General features: G+C 47.1%; 1 protein-coding gene across 1 annotated transcript in view; it reads left to right on the top strand.

Annotated features, from left to right (window-relative positions):
- The first annotated feature begins 207 nt into the window (after window positions 1-207).
- CACNG4 (calcium voltage-gated channel auxiliary subunit gamma 4) overlaps window positions 208-20,880 on the top strand; it is a 42,388-nt gene continuing 21,715 nt past the window's right edge. Inside the window, exon 1 of the mRNA XM_074554907.1 lies at window positions 208-580. Coding sequence (XP_074411008.1) covers window positions 358-580 — 223 coding nt within the window. The 5' untranslated portion in view covers window positions 208-357. The remainder of the gene's footprint in view (window positions 581-20,880) is intronic.

Here is a 20,880-nt window from a genome sequence, read left to right as displayed (position 1 = left end):
GCTCAGACCGAAGAAGAGGAGCGATGCTCGGCGGGCGCGCACCGGGGCCCGGGGCCGGGCTCTCCCCGGCGGGGCGGCGTCACGTCGGGGGTCGGGAGGCTCCGAGCCTCCGGTGCCCGCGGCCGGGCCGCCCCTCCCTCCCTCTCTCCATCCCTGTCTCCGCCGTGGCCGGTGCCTGCGCGGCCGGGGCGGTGCGCGGGGGCGCGGCCGGCGGCGGAGCCCGGCCCCGCGGCGGCGGCAGCGGCTCCCCCCGCCCGGCCCGCCCCCCGCCCCGTGACTCGGAGCCTCCCGCGGGCGCGGCGGCTGCCGGGCGGTGTCGTGCGGCCCCCCGCGCCCGTGCGGGGACTATGAAGCACCATGGTGTGGTGTGACCGTGGCGTCCAGATGCTGCTGACCACGGTGGGCGCCTTCGCAGCCTTCAGCCTCATGGCCATCGCCATCGGCACCGACTACTGGCTCTACTCCAGCGCCCACATCTGCAACGGCACCAACATCACGACGGACGAGGCGCAGGGGCCGCCGCGGCGGGCGCGGGGCGATCTCACGCACTCGGGGCTCTGGAGGATCTGCTGCCTCGAAGGTACCGGGGCCGCGCCGGGGAGGGGGCGAGCAACTTCCCCGGGGGGACCCGGCTGCGCTCCCGGAGCCGCCGGGCAGCGCCCGGGCAGAGCCCGGCAGGAGCCGGAGCCGGAGCCGCCGGGCTGAGCCCCGCCGGAGCCGGAGCCGGGGCCGGAGCCGCGCCGCTGCCTCGGACACGGCCGAGGAGGAGGATGGCGTTACCGTGGCAACCGGCATCTCCGACATTGCCATGGGAACCGGCGGCGGGATGCGGAGCGCTGCCCAGGGGAGCGCTGCCCAGGGGGGCGACCTCGCTCCGCGACCATCGCCGGGGCTCCGGGGCTTTGGGGGCTCCTGGCGGGGCCGGGGCTTTGGGTGCTTTGGGGCGCACCTGAGCCCCGCAGGCTTCGGGGCTGGGTCCCCCCTCTGCCCCCTCCCTCCGGACTTTGGCTTGAGGAGCTTTGGAGCTCAAGCGCAGCTCTCGGGCAGGACAGCGGGAACTCCAGTTCCTCCCAGTCTGCCCTCAGACAGAGGCACCGGGAGCTCGGGCGGAGGGGGTGCTGGCGCCGCTCAGGTGCTTCACTCGGGGTTCCTCGATGCAGCCCCAGGGTCGGGCTGAAGGGAGGGAACAATAAAAAGATGGGTGCTGCAGGGCCGAGCTGGGCAGCAGGACCCCGCTCCCCGCAGACGCCGAACATGTGGCTCCCGCTCTGAAAATGGAGTTGTGGAGAAGGCGCGGCGGTAGCTGCGGGGACAAAGAAGCACATGGGTGCTGCGAGCATTTGGCAGAGCAGGTCCAAAGCCCAGCTGGGAGAGCACATCTGCCAGCCGAGATCGCGGGGCTCCGGCCGTGGAGAGCGGCACAGCCCCGGGAAGGAAGGGGGGACATGGCTGGTGGCCACGGCGGCTCTGAAACCCCTCACCTGCTGGTCCATCCTCTGTGAGAGCGGCCGGCAGAGCCCCCGTGCTGCTGGAGCAGCGTGTGGGGAAGGGGAGGGCGCAGGGGCGCTGGTGACTTGGCCGAGCTGCGCTGTCCCTGGGGCGGGGGGCACCGGAGCCCGCTCCCCGCGGGGATGGATGCGCTGGGCGGGCGGGATGCAGCGCACCTCATCCATCAGCACACGGGAACTTCGCACGCCCGGCTTTGTGCTCCATTCCAACTGACAGACGGCTCAGCCCAGCTCCGCTTCAGAGTCGCAGCTGTGTTTAGGTGTTTTTTTTTTTTCTCCCCAGAACAGACTGTGGCGTGGTAGAAAACACCTCATTCTCACGTCTGTTCCCATCTTCTCCTCCAGCTAATGATTTAAGGCTACAGTGTAACATGATTTTTCTCTTAAAATACCAGATTTGCTACCTAGTAATAGTAGGCATACATAGAAGAGCTGTAGGAAAAGGAAATATTTTTAGATGCTAAAGAGAGAAAGAATTATTGAAATGTGAAGGTTTATGGGTAATAGCAATGTTTGGCTTTATGACTCTTAAAGGAAATCTAACACTCAGCATGGGCTTTTATGGCACCTGGAAAATGAGGGCTTGCATCTGAGAGCTCCTGAGTTTGCTTGAGAGGTGCTGAGCATCCTCCACTTGAACTGAATCTTGTGATCTTCACTGAGCTTGTTCTAAGTGTCCTCAGCCTCCGTTTCTCATGGAAAATAAGTTTGTATCTTGCAGGAGTTGCTGAGCTTGTTCAGCCAGGCTGGACATGTCACCTCTGGCAAAAATCCCTGAGCTTCCCAACGTCAGGATTCCTGTGTGGTCTCCCAGTAACAGCACTCACAGAGGTGAAGTGCAGCTTTGACTGAAACTGGTGGGGTTTCTGCCTTGGTTTCCCCTGGGCTTGGGTCAGAACTTTGTCCAGGAGAGCAGCAGTCAGGGCAGCTGTGAGGAATGGGCAGAGCTGAGGCAGCTCCAGCCTGGCTGCATCGCTGGGCAGCGGTGGTGCCCTCCTGGCATCGCCAGGGCATTCTGAACAGCTGCACCCAGGAGCTGTGTGCCAGCGAAGCTCAAACCCCCGTCAGTTTGGGGGATAAAAAGGCGTTTCATGGGACACATCAATCCGACAGCAAGGGAGCTGTTCTGCTCAAAATTCAAATGCTCATAAATCAAATTATAAAGTTACAATTTTTAAAGTTGTCAAATATGTGCTAAGAATGCCCAATTTGAGAAAGCTGTCATCTGTTCACAGAGCTGAGGAGCAAAGACTACATTCTCTCCTCCTTTTTCAGTATGTTCTGTTTTGTAAGATAAAATCTATAGATACAGTAAATTATTCATGTTTTAAACCATTCCATGGGACTTGGATTTCAACATGGAACCATTCCTTTGTTTTATAAAATAATAAAACCATTTCTAGAAGCTGATTTAAAACAACACTCCCTTGACCATTTCAGAGCCTCGCTCATTTGAAGTGGCTGAGTCTTTTAGTAATCTAAAGGTAATATTGCAATTCTGAGGAGATACACAGCAGGAAAATAGCTTCAGTTATGGATTTTTATATGTGTTTAAATGGTCTGGCTTCAAACCTATTTTTAGAAATCTTCTAGTGTTTTGGAGAAATAATTGTTAAAACCTCTAATTTATTTTAATGGTCTTTATTGCCATTTCACTCTTATGTCAAAAAGACAAATCTGAGACACAAATGTGCAGAAGCTGAAAATGCCTTTAACAGCCTCTGAAATTGCTTTTGACATACATAAAGCATTTTGCTGAGCAAATTTCAGGTCAATTGAAATTTCCCAGTAAAATGTTTCTCAGCTCTATCAATTAACCTGTATGCTGGATTATGAACAATCACCTGTTCTGTAGCCCAAGTCCCAAGATTTCAAACAAAACTGCTGAAACAGGATGTAAAAGGATAACCTTATAATTAAATTATCAGGTGTTCCTAAATGTTTTCATGTTTTTTTTCTTTGAAACAATATTTTACAACAAATTGGCATCGTAATTGGAGTGCTACAGCTTAGGGATCAAGCATATTATCTTTGTTTGGAGCTGCAGGGATGAAATCATGTTTCAGCACTTGTAGTTGATACTACTATGGAGCTTAGTCACTCAAGAGGCAGCGTTAATGATCCATCACTCAGACTCTTGCCTGTCTAATCCCAATTTTGTTCCCTTAGCATGTTTGTCAGAGGTGGAGGTAGGAGGTTCATTGAGTGGATTTTAAATGATTGTGCCATTTCTGCGTGGATTTTTGAGAGTTTTATCCAAGGCAATTGCCTTCGGTGGGAAAGTGGAATAACTCCTGGTGTGGATGTGAGGAGCAGAAGTGGCAGAGCCTCTGAGGGTGGCCCAGGGTCCGTGGCAAAGCTGGGGTTTGGTTTTCTGGGCCCAAGACAGTCCCAATAGCTGCAACCTCAGCAGCTGAAGTTAAAATGACACCAGAGAAGAGAGTTTCTGATGGAAATATGCAGCCAATCAATCTGAGACCTGCACCCCAGCCCACAGATTCACAAGAAGAGCAAACCAGCCCCATTTTGGGTGCCTGCTGCTGTGTCCCACGGCCACACTCGAGCTGTGGTTGCTGTCAGCACCTCTGGGTCCCTGGGTGCAGCGCAGGGTCTGGCAAACCCAGCAGATGCTGTGTCCTGTGAGTGACCATTCTGGGGTCAGCCTAAGGCCAGAAAGGGAGATTGAAGCACTCTGGCTTCCCCACAGCCCCTGATCCTATGGGAAATGTGCAGCGCAGCTTCCTCAGCCTCGCACGGTCTTACTCACGAGGAGGATCTGATTAAAATATTTGCCTAGGAAAAAACAATGTTAAAAACACCACTTTATCCACTGAAACTGCTTATCTTGGTGAACAATCGTGCTGAAGTTAATAGGACAGCTCACAATAGAGCGCTCTGCAGGCTCTGTGACATCAAGATAGGAAATCAAGTAATGTACTTGTAATTTAAATTTATTCAAAGAGTATTTTATTAAACACTTCAGCACATGAATCTCTTTGAACCCATTGTGTCTACTGCTTTTAGTATTCCCTGTTTGCCATTTACTTTTCAAGTGGTGCAATTGGCTATTTATTTCACGTGGGCCCACGTGTCCTTCCTGGAACATTTATAATGGGGAGGAAGGATCGAGTAAATCATTTATGGTTTTGAAAACTTGCACAAATGCACATTTGCACAATTATTTGCAAGTCTTCCAGCCTGGATGAATGCACACAAACATTGTGGCACCCGCATGCGCCGCTTCCATGGATACTCCTGAAAACAAAATAAAAATGCTTATACCAATGTTTGAGGGAAGCAAATAAAGGCAGGCTGCTGTCCATCAATACTGCAAATTCATGGCTCATCCAAAAAGAATGAATATTCCTTAGTATTCTCCAAGCACAGCTATGGAGCTCCAGCACCACCACTGTTTGCAATGAACTGAATACAATGCAGAGTTTTTATTCCAATGCTGTGGACAAAGTGTTATTTGGTGTGGAGCAAATGTTAAATCCCTCTAAGATCAGACATGACCTGCCTTGGAGGTTGTGTCCACAGGCACGTTAAGAGGTTGTTGCTCTTCTGTCTGTGCAGGCACATGAGCCTCTGCTCCCACTGTGAAAGAAAAGTGGTCACAGATGGAGGATACCCAAATGGGTGTCTCTGCTCTGAAAAACTCAATTTGTGATGCTGTAGCCTGTTTCTAGGACAATATATAGGTGTTATTGCCCTCCTGAAGAGGGAGCTTTCACCCATGAATCTTCCAACACAAACAAACCCATCAGTGAAGGACTCTGCTGAGATGCAGATCATGTTTGCATCCTTTCATTCCATACATCCTGCTCATCATCCCCGTTGCCGTGGTAAAACACACGCTCTTGAGAAGGTCCATGTGCTTTACTCACTGTTTGTAAGAGCAATTCTTAGCACTCCAGTGTCAGCTTTGCTGCCCTGGTTGAAGCAGAGCAGTTTTGCTGGCAACTGATGCAGTGATTTTTTTTTTTTAGCACCCATTTTAGTTTAATTTTTATTTTATTTTTTTTTCAGGAGCATTCAATTTGTTAGAGTTTCGGAATTTGGAGCTGCCTTTATGGACACAGAGTTCAATCCCTTTGAAATATTGTCCACTGTATAAAATACTTTAAAATATTGAAAATTTGGTGCTGGAGGATCTGCCAGCAGAAGATGGGTTAAGGTATTATCTATTCTCAAATGAAAAAAAAAAGAAAAGCATGTGTCTCCTCAATGCACTTCTTTGAACATTTATACAGAGGCTCTCAAATGATCTTATTGATGTCACAAAACATCCATTCTTCCCTGCCCTATGAAACAAGGATCTGAAGCTAATTGACTGAATATATGTCACTTTAATGAATTAATTTGCTTTCTTGAACTCGATCTACTCTATAGCCAGTAGGGAGCTATCAGGCTACACGGAGGTTTTGGTTTTTCCTCCGTGGCTCTCAGCATGTTCAGATATCCCAGTGCAAAACTCAGATCCCAAAGACTCTGTGTGCATTAGTGATGCTCCCCCAAGGCTGCAAACCAATGAAAGCACATTTGTAATCCAGCTGTAAAGCTCTTTTCTGCTGTGCAGGATGCAATGTGGAGGATATTAAATCTCACCTGGGTTCCAGGATTGTTCTGGGGAGGTTTCAGAAATGTTTTGTGAAGAGTCAAGGAGGCGTTGGGTTGTACAAACAGGATCCTCGTGGCTGTGTTGTGCTGCAGTCACTGTTTTATTCTGTATATAGTTACACTGCCTGTTCTGAGGACTTGACAGATGGCATTTGTGGTAGGATCTGTCAGAGCCATAGTAACTCATTTTGGGGTTTGTGGGGACCTTTGCAATGATGTAATGCAGTCTTTGGGCTTTGTCCAGCAGCTGTTACCTTTATGGGTTTTTATTGCTCTTTTTAGATACTTCCAGGGCTTGCCCTTCCTTCTGGAAGCTCTATTGACCCTCACCAGTGTAAACTGGTAAAACAAGTCAATACAAAAACGTTTTTTTTTTGCTCCTGTGCAATTTCAGCACAGTGATTATTGCTCCAGTACACCCTGTCCCATTTGCTCACACAGTGTCACCTCTGTTCACGTTGTGCTGTCCCACCTGTAGCTTCAGTCATTCTCGCCAGGTACAAAACACCTCATAAAAAACTCAGGGGAAGGGGAGTGTACCTGATGTCTCCATCCTGTAGTCTTGTGTATTTTTGCAGAAACAGAGCAAAAAGAGAACAAATATTAGGAAGAGAAGCGAGTGCTTTTATCTCATCTCTAATTCCTTTGAGGAGGTAGGAGTACTTAGATACTGAGTGTAATCTGAAGTCTGTTATTAACACCTCTCAGCTCCCAGATATTTAGTTGGTGTCTCTGTGGTTTATGTGCTAAAGAGCAGTAATTTCTGCAGAATCTCTGTATCCCCAAACTGAAAATGGAGAGGAAGGAGGAGGAGGATGATGATAATGGGCTTGTGACTCTGAGCTTTGGTAGATTTCCTGCTTGATCTGGGGCCAGTTGCTTTATCTTCCTGCCCCTGACTAGGAGGGATAACTGTGCTTCCTTTCCACCCACTTCCCTCTCATTCTAATAATAAAATGGAAAGGGAGATGTGGAGAAACTGGGACACGGCGAGAGGGCTGCCCAGCTCAGGAATGCGGCTTGCACCGGGCTTGAAGTGTTCTGCTTGCAACTTATGTTTTATACATGCAATATTTGGTGTTTAAACATGTCTTCCTTGAGGGACAGGATTAAGTCTGATTCTCCACCTACAGAAAGTTAACTGCTTTCTAGGAAGGCAGTGGAGTTATGCCAATATGAAGCCAATATAAGAGAAGGGATCGCAGATTTGTCCCTTCTATTGGACCTTTTCCTGCTGGTCCTTCTTTTCTGCGCCAAAACTCATCTTGGGAAATAAATCAAACTATCAAACTGAAAAACTGGTCCTGCTTCCAAGCATTACTTGGTGCTTATCTTCGTTTTAGATTTCTGTTTACTGGTATTTATTATGTCTCAGACTTATGGTTCAGCCTCCAAATTCTTCCCAACAGATGGCAAGGCAGGATGTACAGGAGTAGTAAAATAAACAGGATAAATGCACAACTGCCCATATGTCTGAGAGGCTGATACACGTTTATGACTTCAGAACAAAAGGGTGTTTGCAGCAGAGAACACCAGTGCTGGGCATGACTTCATGGTTTTTTCTGCCTTGTTCTGAAGTCTCTCACTTTTTCAGTGCGTTTTGATCAGTTAAATTGTCAGATATTTTGTCCTCCCTCTTCTACTCCCAGATAGTTCTTTCTCTTAGTTATTTGTCTCCACTCCTGAAGTACATCAGCTCATTCGATCTTCAACATTTTAACACAGAAGGTGGCTTTGTCCTGAGCTTCAGCTCATATTTTTTCTTTCAGTGTGGTTGTGGCTCTTTTGAGGGGCACACAGAGGTGCTGGGGATCACAGCAACATTTGAGGCTTTCTCTATATTGAGATTTATCATAATATTAATGACAAGCAGCCTCTCTACTATCTCAAAATAGCAAGCCTCCGGGCAAGCTGCCTGCAGGATGGATAGCCCAGCCTAGACAGACTTTGCTAGATTTCCCTTCAGATCTGGGGGCATTTTTGCCAGTTGTTGCATGCTGGGAGTCAAATGCAGTGGGAGCATTGGAGCAGTTCTTGATTTAGCCTGGCAGATAGTCCAGCCCCTCTTTCCCCTCCTTCCCATGGCAGCCTGTCATCTCAACATCTTTGTTCTCTTCCTCTTTTTTCCTCCCCTTGCCAAATGTTGTAACCTTCCTTCTGCTGAAGAGATACCTTTGAAATTAGCTCCTCGATGACAGTGCATGAGTCCTTCTCTAGAAAATAAGTATACACTGCCCTGGGTAGAAAATTAAGATTTTTAATTTATTTTCTTAACTCTTGACCATCTCTGTGCCATCCTGCCAATGAAAAATGTGTAATCACTTACTTGTCCAAAGGTATAGTCTGGGTTCTCTTTTTCTCTACCTGTTTTACTCTTTTCCCAGGCTTTATCCAGGCTCCTGCCTACTTAACAAATAACTCTGTAAATTCATCTTCAATAGAATTGAGTCATTTCTTGTCAAATGTAATCCATGAAGGAATGATAGATTATAAACACACACGGTCGTGGTATGAAGAGATGGGTGAAGGGAGAGCACGTTATGGAATTACAGTATTTCCTGTACCAATTGCCAAGCCCTGATACAAATTAACCTCTTTTATTGTTCTTTTTCAAGCATTCCGCCTTTTAATTGCTGTTTTGGAATCGTGCCACTTAGTTGTGCCCTTTGAATGTTTCTCACTTAGCCAGTCCTGTTAGCTTGATAATGCCAAATGTTTCTGAGATATTCAGAAGCACTGAACATCCCCTGCTCGAGTGGGAGAGGGACCCAGCTCAGGCAGGAATTAGCACCCTTGTTTAGCTGCCAGGGGTTTTTTTTCAGATTAAGTTAATAACCATTTTTAAGTCACTGCCAATTCTCTACCGGGGTTTCAGATCAGTTGTCTCCCATTTATACTTTTTAAATGATGCAGTTTTGTGTGGAATATGGATGACTGGATGTTTTGTCCTGTCCAAATATATAGCATTCAATAACACTGGGGTTGTTATTGTCTTCCTTGCATCCCAGAGGCACAGTTTATCTCTTGGTGCTGCAAGGCATTAAAAAGGAACCATGGCATGTCGCAATTATGACTTGAAATAGGATCTTGCCAGAGGAACATTGCCTAAATGTAATCAAATCTAAACTGTAACTTATAGCAAATACCTATCAGGGCTGTGCACACCTATCTCACAGCTCACTGCCTATCAGAGATAGCTGATAGCCAGGCACTGGATGATTGTGTTGGGAGAATTGTTGTGCTGTTGGGGTATTTTAGAGTTCAGCCCCCAGCATTCAGCTGCCTGCAAGCAAATGAAATAACGAACTCTCAATGCTGGAAGGCCTTGTGACTATTTAGGCTGAGCTTTCAAAGGTACCAGATATGAAAGTTTGTGATACTCCTCCGTGCATGACTCACTAATGGCAGTAGTGGGCTTTAATCATCTTTGTCCAGTGGATATTCTAAATTCAAGTAAGCCACAGCAATGCTCCTTTACATAATGCATATATTTTAATGCAAAATTCGCCAGACTTGGTTTCTTTGTGTGTTGGACTGGTTTTAGCCAGATGATGAAACAGCAAGTTGCATTGTCACATCACATTTTCATCCACGGGGATTGTGAACAGGGTTGAATCCCTCAAATTCACTGAACAGAGCCCTGTTACTGGAGCCAATGAAGCCAATAACCCAAAATGGATTGTTAAACTCCAGATACGGCTCTGCTGAGTGTGGGAAGGGGATTTGCAGGCAGCTGTGAACTCCCCAAACTTCAGGAATTTGATTTCCCTGCAGAGGGAGAGCCCCAGACTCTGCTTCCTCCCAGATTTAACATCCCCTGTTCCCATTCTGCCACCTGATGTACACCTGGCTGAAGGCAGGTTATTCTGTACAGATGGAGCTCAGGACTATTTCAACTGGGTTTTATTAGGGGAGCTGTTGGAAAATTTCAGTATCAAGCACAGCTTTCCTAAACATGATAAAACATCAATTATTAAATCTGGGAGCTCAGTAACAGTTGGGAATAGTTTCTTACAACCGAGTTGCTAACCCAAACCAGTTGGGTCCTTACCCTCATCCTTCTGCCAGCCAGCAGGGGCTCAGTTATTTGCCATGACAGGGATTTGGGGGTCACCAGAGTGCTCTTTGCAGACAGACTGACCCCTTCCAGATGGAGCAGTAGGACACAGCCAGCCCCAGTCCAAAAGCCCCTCTGCACACACTGAACCCAAGCCAATGAACGTAGCAAGGGGCTGAGATTCTTGGCTCATGCTTGGAGCTGCTTGGATGTTCCCATCTTGTGTTTGGATCAGAGCTGGTCCACGTTCCCCCAGCTCTGCCCACTGTGAAAACACATTTCTGTCTGTCAATAAAAGATGCTCCAAGACAGGGAGCAGACTCTCCAAAGGGTGAGGCTTCTGACCTCTATCTATTGAACTGAGAGTCAGCCAAATTTCATTTTTTGAAGTTACTTGGGTGTTTCAAAAGATATTTATCCAAGACTATGCCAATACCTGCTGACTGTGAGGTTAAACATCCCGTGGTTTGCTCCAGAGGATGGGAAGCTTTTCTCCTTTGCTCTGCACGTTTTGCTGTGCTCTTGTCCTTGCCTTTAGCGCTGACAAACGCAGACGGTTCCGAGGTGCTTTGGGATCCTTAAAGATGCAGAACCTGAAATAAACCATGCAACATTTAGGAATGATGTTCACAGCACCACTTCTAATTACAGCCCTTCGAACAATTCATTTGCGGTGTCCCGCTATGGTTGTGCTTATTAAAACAGAATCCTCTTTATAGTTTGGTAGCAAATTAAGAGGGGAAAAACACAGCTATCCTGTTCCATCCATGCCTTTGAAAGAGGTTTACCTTCATAATTTGCTTTCTAGGGATATTTCCCTTTCTTTCGCTTGTGCTCCTGCTCTGAGTTTTTAATGACTTACTTGGTGTCTCTTGGTAGCCATTTCCCAGTGACCTTTTTGCTCATTTTATTTTAATTTCTGTGTATAAATGGCAGCATTCTAGCTGGAGACATTCTTTGGGCACAGCGCAAAAACCCCATAGGGAAGGAAAAACAGGCCAGAAATTTTCCACCTGAATTTGAAGCATTAACCCCGGGCTTTGGCCACACAAAGAGCCAGCACGCCAGAGCTGGACCCTGGTCCAGGATCAGGGCCAGAGCTGGGCAGCAGGACCTCACCATCAGCATCTCCAGGCATCAGCCCTGGATGCAGCTACTCCCACAGGTTATCCCATTTTCTGGCATGACTGCTGTGCCCCGGGAGGGCTGGGCAAGTGCTTGCAGCTGGCCAGAATATGGGAACACAGCTCCTAATGCTGATTTTATAGCATTAATGTGCACCTGTTTTGGTGGCCAACTGGCACCGTGCTCAGCCTAAAATGTCTGTGTAAGCTCTGCATTAAAAGAGGCATCAGAATTAGCGTGTATCAAACATGTCATTAGACACGTGCCTGGTAGACATAATGCAGGATAATGAATATGATCACAAGAATAAATTAATAACCGAAAATATTTTTTATACATGTGCACACTTAAAACAGGGTAGGAACTAAGTGACACTTGTGTCACCAGTTTATAATTAAAATGCAGTGCTTGAATGGAAATGTAAGCTTCAATTAGCCAGCACGACCCTGCTTCCGGCTTTACTTCCCACTGAAAAGCAACGATAACAAGCTCACATTTATTATCAGAGTTTTTCCTGGAGCTGTGCACTGAAACATGCTCACATCTGAGCCCTTTCACTGAAGACATTTTTTCGCTTCAGCAGTTTGGCATGCCATACAAAGGCTCTCTGATTTTTAGTGATGTTCACCTCCTCTTACATAAAAATGTTTTCTGTGCATATTATTTGGTTTTAGTTAAAGTCCAGGTGCACGGGTTACTGAAGAACCAAAGGGATGGCTCATCACAGAGCACAATGGGTAATTATTGCTGGGCTTCACTGTATTGCACAGACAAATCCTTTCTTGGAGCTCAGCATTGTGGCTGTGAGAAAGAAAATACCTATGATGCAGCCCAAAGTCCTACAAGGGTAAGAATAGATCCTGTGGGAGATGCTTTGCCCATTTCATTTTTAACTCTCTCAAGGGACAGAGCTTCACAGTTTTGTTTAGAGACACTGTTTTGCATTTTAATTTCACCAGTGGGAAGTTAATACATATATAAATTATGAGGTCTCATGTGTTCCCATTTCATCCCAAGAGGATGTTAGGCTTTTTGTAAAATGGCTAAATAATTCTCTGGGTTCTGCCCCCCATTAAAACCAAGATTTATCTTGATTTATGATCCAAATTTTGCTGCTGCCTTGCCTGAGGATTGAGCTTAATTTCTGCAAGAGAGGGCAGAGTCCTTGGCTGTGCAGGCAGGAAGAAAACTCATTTGTCTCCTGCCCAACCCCACACTTTGGGTACCTGGCTCAGCGCTCCATGTGGGGGACAGAGCCATCCACAGGAGATCCAGATCCTTGAGGTGCCTTTGGGGAGATCCTGGCATATCCCCAGTCCCCCCAAAATAGGAACCTCTTAGTCTAGGACTCACTCAGCCTTGTGTTCATGCTGGAGGTACCTTTTGGGCATTTTAAAAACCGTTCAAATTGGTCCATGTGCAGACAAGGCTGCAGGAACCTGGGACCCAAATAACGAGGACAGGGAATGGCCCCCTCAGCCAGGGCTCAGGAGAGCTGGTGAAAAGCACACAAACCCCAACAGCCCCAAAATGTCAAGACTGAGCGGCTGAGCCTCAGAAAGTGTATTTAAGGAATATGTCCTCTCTGACAGAGATGGACCAAATGTCCACACAAATATCTTTTGCAATGCCCCCTCCAATATTTTAAGCAATTTCTACAGGCAGAATTCTTGTGATGTAGGAGTGGATGTCAAGCCAGGATATCTCAACTCAGAATAGATGTGTGCTCTTAGCTTTGGGTCAGGCAGTGACGTGTGCTGGAGTTAGAGCCTCCAGGAACTCTTCAAGTTGTAAAACCTACAAAGCTCCTGGTTTTTCACTGGTGCTGTTCACATGGGACAGAGTGACCTCTCCAGAAAGCCCTTCCAACAGCAGCCGCAGTCTCTCTCAATAGCATTTAATAACTACCCATGGAGAAAATTACACTCTATTTAAAAGGCCAGAAAAATCATCTTCAGTTTAACTCTGCTGACTTTGGTAGAATTACACCAGAAAAGAGTTCTCTCTGATTTCCTTTCCCATACTAATGTTCAGTAGCTGGGCATAAAAAGCCTTTCCAAGGCAGATTAAACAAGTCCAAATGGTGAAATATTCTTTTAATTTTCTTTCACACACGTTATTTTAGGTGTAGCTTGGAACTCTGCCCTTACGAGAGGCATCCCTTTAAATATTTATACAGCATCAATATGTAGCCACCTTCATACGTTTTTAATGATATGTTCCTTTCTAAATTAACCATTAGATAACCCCGTCCTGTGGTGTTCTGTGTTTTGCACTGCATTTACCCTACTCCTGGATTTTTATTTTTTATTTCTCCGTGGAACAATGAAGATGTCAAGGCAGTGCAGATTCCAGGGGCACCGTGGAAATGAAATTCTTGGAGCACCACTGCTGTTGCCATGTGGACACACACTCAATAGCAACTCTGTGCTGCCCTGCAAGCCAAGGGGATGCAGCCCCAGCCCCACTGCTGGGCCCTGGCAGTTCAGTGCCAGAACAATTCCTTGCTCCTGGAAATGTAGCTTCCAGGATTGGGGAAAAAATATTGAAGCAAATCCAAGCAAAGGAGGGGCAGGAAGAGATATCTCCATTTTGAGGCTCTCCTCAAGAACCAGTAGGCTTCTGGATCTTCCAGAGTTTTTTTCTCTTTTTATTTTTTCTTCTTAATTGTGTTTTTAAGATGCTCCAATGTGCCAAGGTGAACAGGACCAACTGCATCAGCCCAGTCAAAGATCTTTTTCTCATGATCTTTGATCCAGCCTAAAAACCCACAGATGAGTAAAAGTGTTGGTACAAGCCATGGGTTTTTATAACTCTGGGAGTTTTGAGTCCTGTTTAATTACACCACATTATCATAGCAAAGCAGTTTCTGCAAAAGCTGCTCGTGGCTTGTTTCCCCTCCCTCCCGAGGGGACCACAGGGGATGGCTGCACCACGAGATTATTGCTGCAGAACCCAATCCTTAGCAAAGCCTCAGCAGACAGACAGAAACACAGCACACCTCTCCCAGCTTTGCAACAGAGATTATTCATTCCCCTGACCAAAAATAAGGGGACATCAGAGTTTATCCCATGCCCTATTATACTGAAAAATATTCCCACATGCTGCTTCACCAGGAAGAGTAGAGCTGTAGTCCAACCTCTCCTCCTCTGAAGGGGGCCTTGCCCTGTACTTGTTTTGCAAGTACGAGGTTCAGTTAAGTCAGCAGAGATTTTCTCTGAGGATAATGGGCTGAAGGAAGCACTGAAATGCAATTTCCCTGAGTTGCAGGGTACTGGAGGCAGAGATTGAGTCACCAGCAGAGCCCTTCCAGCGCCGGAGCGGCTCCGCGGCTGCGGCTCGGTCCCAGGCAGGATGGCACCATCCCCTCACTGCAGACAAGGCACCTGCAAAAGGCACAGGGGGGCTTTTCTGTCTTCCTCCAGTGAAGCAAGTCTGGTAGGGTTTGGCTGCAGCAGTGCCTTGGTTTCTGGGTTTTTAAATGCACTGGTAAAGGGACATTGTTTGCTCCAAACAAAAGCTGCCTGGGCTTGGCATTCCTGACAGGAGCCTGAGGAAAAGAAGCCAAGGCAGCAGCTGAAATCCAACAAAATGCTCCCCTCCACCACGGGAGAGGCAAGGTATGGCCAAGCTGAACTTGTGCTGTTATTCAAGGTTTTCCTTTGGGTTGCAGAGGCAAATTTTTTCTGTGTGTTTGCTGCAAATATGTTTAATTCTCTCTGTTTTGGAGGCAAGTAGTCAATGCATCTGAAGTGCATACTTGACATATGTTTCTTTTCACATGCTGTCCTCCATTCATTTCATGCAGCAGATGCTCAGTTTACCACTTTAAATGTATTCTTATTTACTAGAAATTATTTTAGAAAATAGCTGTTTGGAACTAAACATTTCCAGCCCTTCTTTTGGGTGCAGGATGCTCCTTTTTGCAGCTGTCCTGGGTGGCTGCATGCAGATGTTGACAGGTTAATTTGCATTTGAAGAGCTGGGTGCAGTGAGCTAAGCAAGGGTTTTTCTTCCCTGCCTCTGAAGGCAGTCACTTCACACTCCTTGCCAAATTTAGCCCCGATGCTACTCTTCTTAATTAACTAGAGCAACATCCAAGCTGAGTTTGGCCCATTGTTAGCCAGCCATTTATTACAGGGTTGAATTAAACCCCTTGGCTGTGTAGGAGAAAGGCTTTTATTCTGAAAATTGATTGTACTGAAGTGAAACACAAGGACAGCCCTAATTCACAACAAGGTGGTAGGTACAAGCTGGTTTATCTGATTTCCTCTGCCCTGTCACCAGAAACTGCGAGTCCAACCTGGTTTTCCTGCTTGCTGCACACTGCTGAGGTCGGAAATGGTTTAGTAAAAAAGGAATCCTGATGTTAAGAGAATGTGCAGCTCACACTGCTCAATCCCCCTTCCCAGAGAGAATTCTTTTTCTTCTCGTTGTGGGTTTCTTTTTTCCCTTTAGAATAAGTTCGTATCAAGACTGTGAGCACAAAGACCCAGATTTAGACTTCAGTCCCTTCCATTGCTGTGGGAAAAGGCAGAAGTCCTGATGCACAGCCCTGCTGTCAGCCTCTAGGAGCTGTTGCTGCTGGTCTTTCATGTTCCTGATCCATCCACACTGGCTCAAAGCACAGACCAAAAGCTCCCATGCTGCAGCAGGGAGAGGAGCTGGCATTCAAAGAGCTGGAGCCCTGTCACCACCAAGGCCCCCTTTGCTTCCTCTTTGGTTTCTTTTCTTCCCTTTAGATGTTACAGAGCAGCCAAGGAAAGCTACATCCTGTGGGTATTAGAGCACTGAGCTGAACCTTCAGAGACATGGGAAGACATAATTAATGTTTTTCTGGTGTTTTTTCACCTTCTTTTCACCACACCTCTGTTCTCCCCTGCCTCATCCCTGCCATGATCTGCTGTGGGCAGATTCTGGTGTCGCTTCTTCCCCCCAAAATCTGGATTTCATCTCAGTTTGCTGTGCATCCCCCCGGCCAAGGGGATCATTGGGACAAAGTCACCCATCTGAGGGACAAAGTTACCCTTCTGAATTTATCAGTTTTGATGTTTATTTGCAGGGATTAAATGAACACTCGTAACATGTTGGATTCAGCCTTCATTCCTGGCAAAATTCTTCCTGGTCACAGTCAAATGCAAACTAATTCATCACCCCAACTGTGCATGAGGGAGGTGCTGGCACAGGGCACTGTCTCAAAGGGAAATGTTTGCTCCAGTCCATCATTTGCATCACACACGAAGCTTTTCTTGGAGATATCTTTGGGTTTTCTACGTAAGAACTTCAGGGGAGGGGCTGGGGATGGAGCATGTTGCTGTTAGACAGGAATGATTCAGGTACCCATGGAGACATGAGATCACTCTGCATTGTCACCAGCACAAGGAGATTACCTTATACAAGAATAACTAAGAATAGAATTTTTGACCTTCCATCTTTCCTTATCTGTAAACATTAGATCTGCAGAGCAGTGCAGCCCTGCTTGTCAACAAGGAGAAATAAAAGAAAAATAAAACTAATTTAAAACCCCACAGTGGCAGTGAAATAAATCCATGCATTTATCATTTCAAAGGTTCCCATCACTCCTGCCTCTTTTCCTGCAAAGTTTAAATGATTACATATTTTTATGTGTTATATTTACTCTCCTAAGGATAGAACACACTTTACAGAACCTCATATGGATAAAAAAGCATTTTCCTTTGGCACTGTTGCTTACAGTTAACACACACAAACCTGCACCTTGAGCTTTCCAAAACCTGTTTCATGCCATCAAATAAATTAATAGCATATGCAGAAATTTATTTTGAAGTCCTTAAAAGTTGAATGTTTATGACTTGAATTTTCCTTTTAAGGACTAGCATGGATCTCAGTGATTGGTGCAAGACTTTATCTGGTTCAGTAAAAAGGGGCAGATTCTTCACAACACTTGCACCTGCCCTGCTCCTGCCAGCACTAAAATTGGAGGTATTTGAATGAAAAAAAGGTCCTTAAAGTGAAGAAATGCAGGATGAGGTTCTCAGCTTACCATAACAGCTGGAAAGAATCTTGTAAAATGAAATTCAGCATCTGCTTCTGTAGATGTCTCAGGTTTTAAGTTTCTGAGGCAGAGGGTAATTTTTAAGCAGAATCTTAACTTGCACATACATGAATTATTTCTAGTGACTGGCTCAAAAATAGCGATTTGAGCCTGTGCAATGTGTTCACACAGGGCTGGAGTGTGGCCAGGCCTGGGGACACAGAACTTTCTGCACACACCTGGATCATGTACCCCACCTTGTGTCCCTGCAGTGTGAGCTGGGGACACGCTCTGAGTGTCCCTTGTCCCTGCCTGGGCATGGCTCCTCAGGGAACAGCCAGAGCTTGGGGTGCTGATGAGCTCTGAGCCAGAGTCTGGAGTCACTGGAGGCCAAAGGCAAAGTGCTGTCCCCTGGGAGCAGGGGCTCATCAGGCTGAGTGACTCAGAGGTGCAGCTGTCACAGCCTCCCTGGCTCCTCCTGTGATGGAACAGCTCAGACACCGTGCTGGGCTTGGGCCTCGAATCACCATCCAAACCTTGGTGCTCAGGCTCCTTCTTTGCTTCATGAGGAGAAAGGACTTTGTCCTTCTCTGAGAAGAAAAAGGAGGCTGTGGGAAAGGTGTGGGGAAAGCAGCTCCCAGATTCTCACTCATGAAAACATTGTTAGAAAAAAAAAATCCAAGATAAAAACACATTAAAGCACGAGGGGATGGCACTATCCCTGCTGGAGCCCCCCAGCAGTCCATGAAGGGACCCCTGGTGTATCCAGCACTTGCAGGACATGTCTGCTAGGATTGTGGGGAGCTGCTGCAGGAAAGCACTGATGTCTCTTGAGGGCACAGCTCTCCAGAGCCTGCAGGAGTGGGTCTGCAGAGGAGTTCAGGTGATGCTGTGCCTAAAAAATCAAAGCTCAGCCTACAAACCAACCCCAGCACCCTGGACAATAAATAACACCTGTGATGGTGTTCACAGGGGTCTGAGGATGAAGGAAGAGATGAGGATCTGACTCCATGTTATAGAAGGCTTGATTTATTATTTTATCATATATATTATATTAAAACTGTACTAAAAGAATAGAAGAAAGGATTTCAGCAGAAGGCTGGCTAAGAATAGAATAAGAAAGAATGATAACAAAGGCTTGTGGCTTGGACAGAGAGTCTGAGCCAGCTGACTGTGATTGGCCATTAATTAGAAACAACCACATGAGACCAATCCCAGATGCACCTGTTGCATTCCACAGCAGCAGATAATCAATGTTTACATTTTGTTCCTGAGGCCTCTCAGCTTCTCAGGAGGAAAAATCCTAAGGAAAGGATTTTTCATAAAAGATGTCTGTGACAGACACCAAAGAGCAGAGTCAGGAGCTGGACCCTCATGGTGAGCAGGCTGACATCAGCCCTTCCCTTTCCTGCCCAGAGGGTTCTTTGGGGCTGTGCCCATCCCCAGGGATGGACATCCCATCTCAGAGCCTGGAGTCAGCAGTGCAGGAGAGCCCTGCCCTGCCCTGGCAGCAGCACCAGAGCTCACTGATGCAGCAGATCCTCACTCCCAGCTGGTATTTGCTGGCCATAACCCGGTGATTCCAGTCTGTGGAGCAGAAGTAATCCACAGTCACTGGGCAAACTTTGTCCAGAGCTTATTTGGGAGAGAAAGCCCTGCTGCATGCTGCTGGGTGCAGGAGAGCTGCTGAGGCTGGGTGATGTTTCATGACTGAGTATTTTTAGAGCCATCCTATAGTGCAGGATTTTTAACTTCCATTTCACAGCCCTTGAAGCCTGGCAAACTTTCATTAACATTTGATGCCTTGAAGTCATGCAAGGTCTGGGGGGAAAGGGAGGGGAAGGAGGGAAAAGGAGCACACCTTTTTGGAGCAAAGTTGCTGGGAAGCTTAGAAAAAGCCTTCAGCCCCTCCTTTTTGTACCAGGTGGTTTTAAAGGACCCCAACCACTCAGAAAACGAAACTGGAATTCCAAATCATGGCAAGGTGGAAGAGTGAAAACACCTAGAGTTTCTCAGGCCCCTAGGGAGTTGAACCCCACCACCCTGAAAGGATTATGCCTCTCTTCTTTGCCCTTTATCAGGCAACTTTGCTTATACAGGGCTGTTTGACCCATGAATCCCCAAATTATTTATAAGCCATGAGGCATCCATCCTGGAGCAGAGAGCATGAGCCATGGAGAAGTCAAAGGATTTGCTCCCAGTTCCCTCACTGCCATTTCTGCTCAGCACAAAGTAAGGCTTTTTTTGCCCAAAGTTATAACCAATGAAAACTGTGCTTCCCTGGCTACAAGGCAGACTTTCAACTGGAAAATAAGTTAACAGAAACTCTATTTTTCCCCCCTCTAAATATTCCCACATGCACACACACACACAGAGCGTCTCTTCGTGCACACAACTGAGATTTTTCATAGGCTGAGGGAGTAGGAAGAAGAGACGTATTTTTGTCTCCTTGGCAAAAATATATTGGCAGCATCTCAGTGAGTTGTAAAGATTGAGTAAGTACCAGAGCACGGCCCCGTGAAGCAGGTTTTGGAAAGCTGCCCCTTGGCTGCCTCTGCCTGTGTGCCAGGGCCTGGCAGGGACACTGCCCAGGGGCACTCAGCCCCAGGGGCCCCAAGCAGCCCACCCAGGCTCCTGAGAGGAAGAGGAGCTTGCACTCCATGGAAATGAGGAGCTGTCAGCTCTGCACCACGCCAGAGGAGGTGTCTGAATGGGAGAGGAGCTGTAAATCCCCCCCTGGGCATGGCAGCGTTCCCTGAGCTGCTGCGCGGCTCCTGATGTGGCCCTGGCAGGAGGTGGCACCAAGGGTGACAGACTGGCCCTCCCCTGCTTCCTAAACGCAGGGGGAAATCAGGGCCCCAGTATAGGAGAGTCAGGGGTAGGATGGTCAGGATGGATGGAGAGCAGAGATCTCTGCAGCCAGGGCTGGAACTTGGGGTTTATTGCAAAGGGCCTGGGTGCAGGGCCCTGCTGGGAGCTGCAGCCACAGCTCAGAGCAGGCCCGAGAGGAGAGAGGGGCAGAGAGGATGAGAGAGAGGATGAGAGGGTAAGAGAGTAAGGGAGTAAAATGGGTAAGAGAGTAAAAGGGGTAAAAGAGCAAAAGTGTAAGAGAGCAAGGTTCCTGTTCCAGTACAATAAATCTTCTGTGTTGAATATTCTAATTCTCACTAACCAATCTAGTCCAAGATACAAATCCTATAGCATTTACATACAGCCTATAAGAATTATTACATTACCATTCTGTGTTACATTTTAAACCCTAAAAACTCCTCTTTGGGCCCCTCCTGCCAAGCTGTAGGGTCTGCTCTGACCCTTGGGCCTGTCTGCAGGCAGAGGGTGTTGTTCCATCAAAAGGGGATCACCTTCAGCAGCCACACCATTGTTTTCCAGTTGTTCAGTAACTGAGGGATCTCAAAGCTTGCTTTCATTTCAATCTCGCTTATAGCTTCCACATTCTCAAAATCTTTTGCCAGGCAATCACATTTATAAGACTTTCCTGTTTCATCTCTCCCAACAGCCCTGGATGTTGTTGTCCAAGGGCAGGGAAACACAAAGGG

This window comes from Zonotrichia albicollis, chromosome 19 (assembly GCF_047830755.1).
Source record: "Zonotrichia albicollis isolate bZonAlb1 chromosome 19, bZonAlb1.hap1, whole genome shotgun sequence".
NCBI classification, from domain to species: Eukaryota; Metazoa; Chordata; class Aves; order Passeriformes; family Passerellidae; genus Zonotrichia; species Zonotrichia albicollis.
Note: the sequence above shows the minus strand (reverse complement) of the source record. Positions and strands in the feature narration are given on the sequence as shown.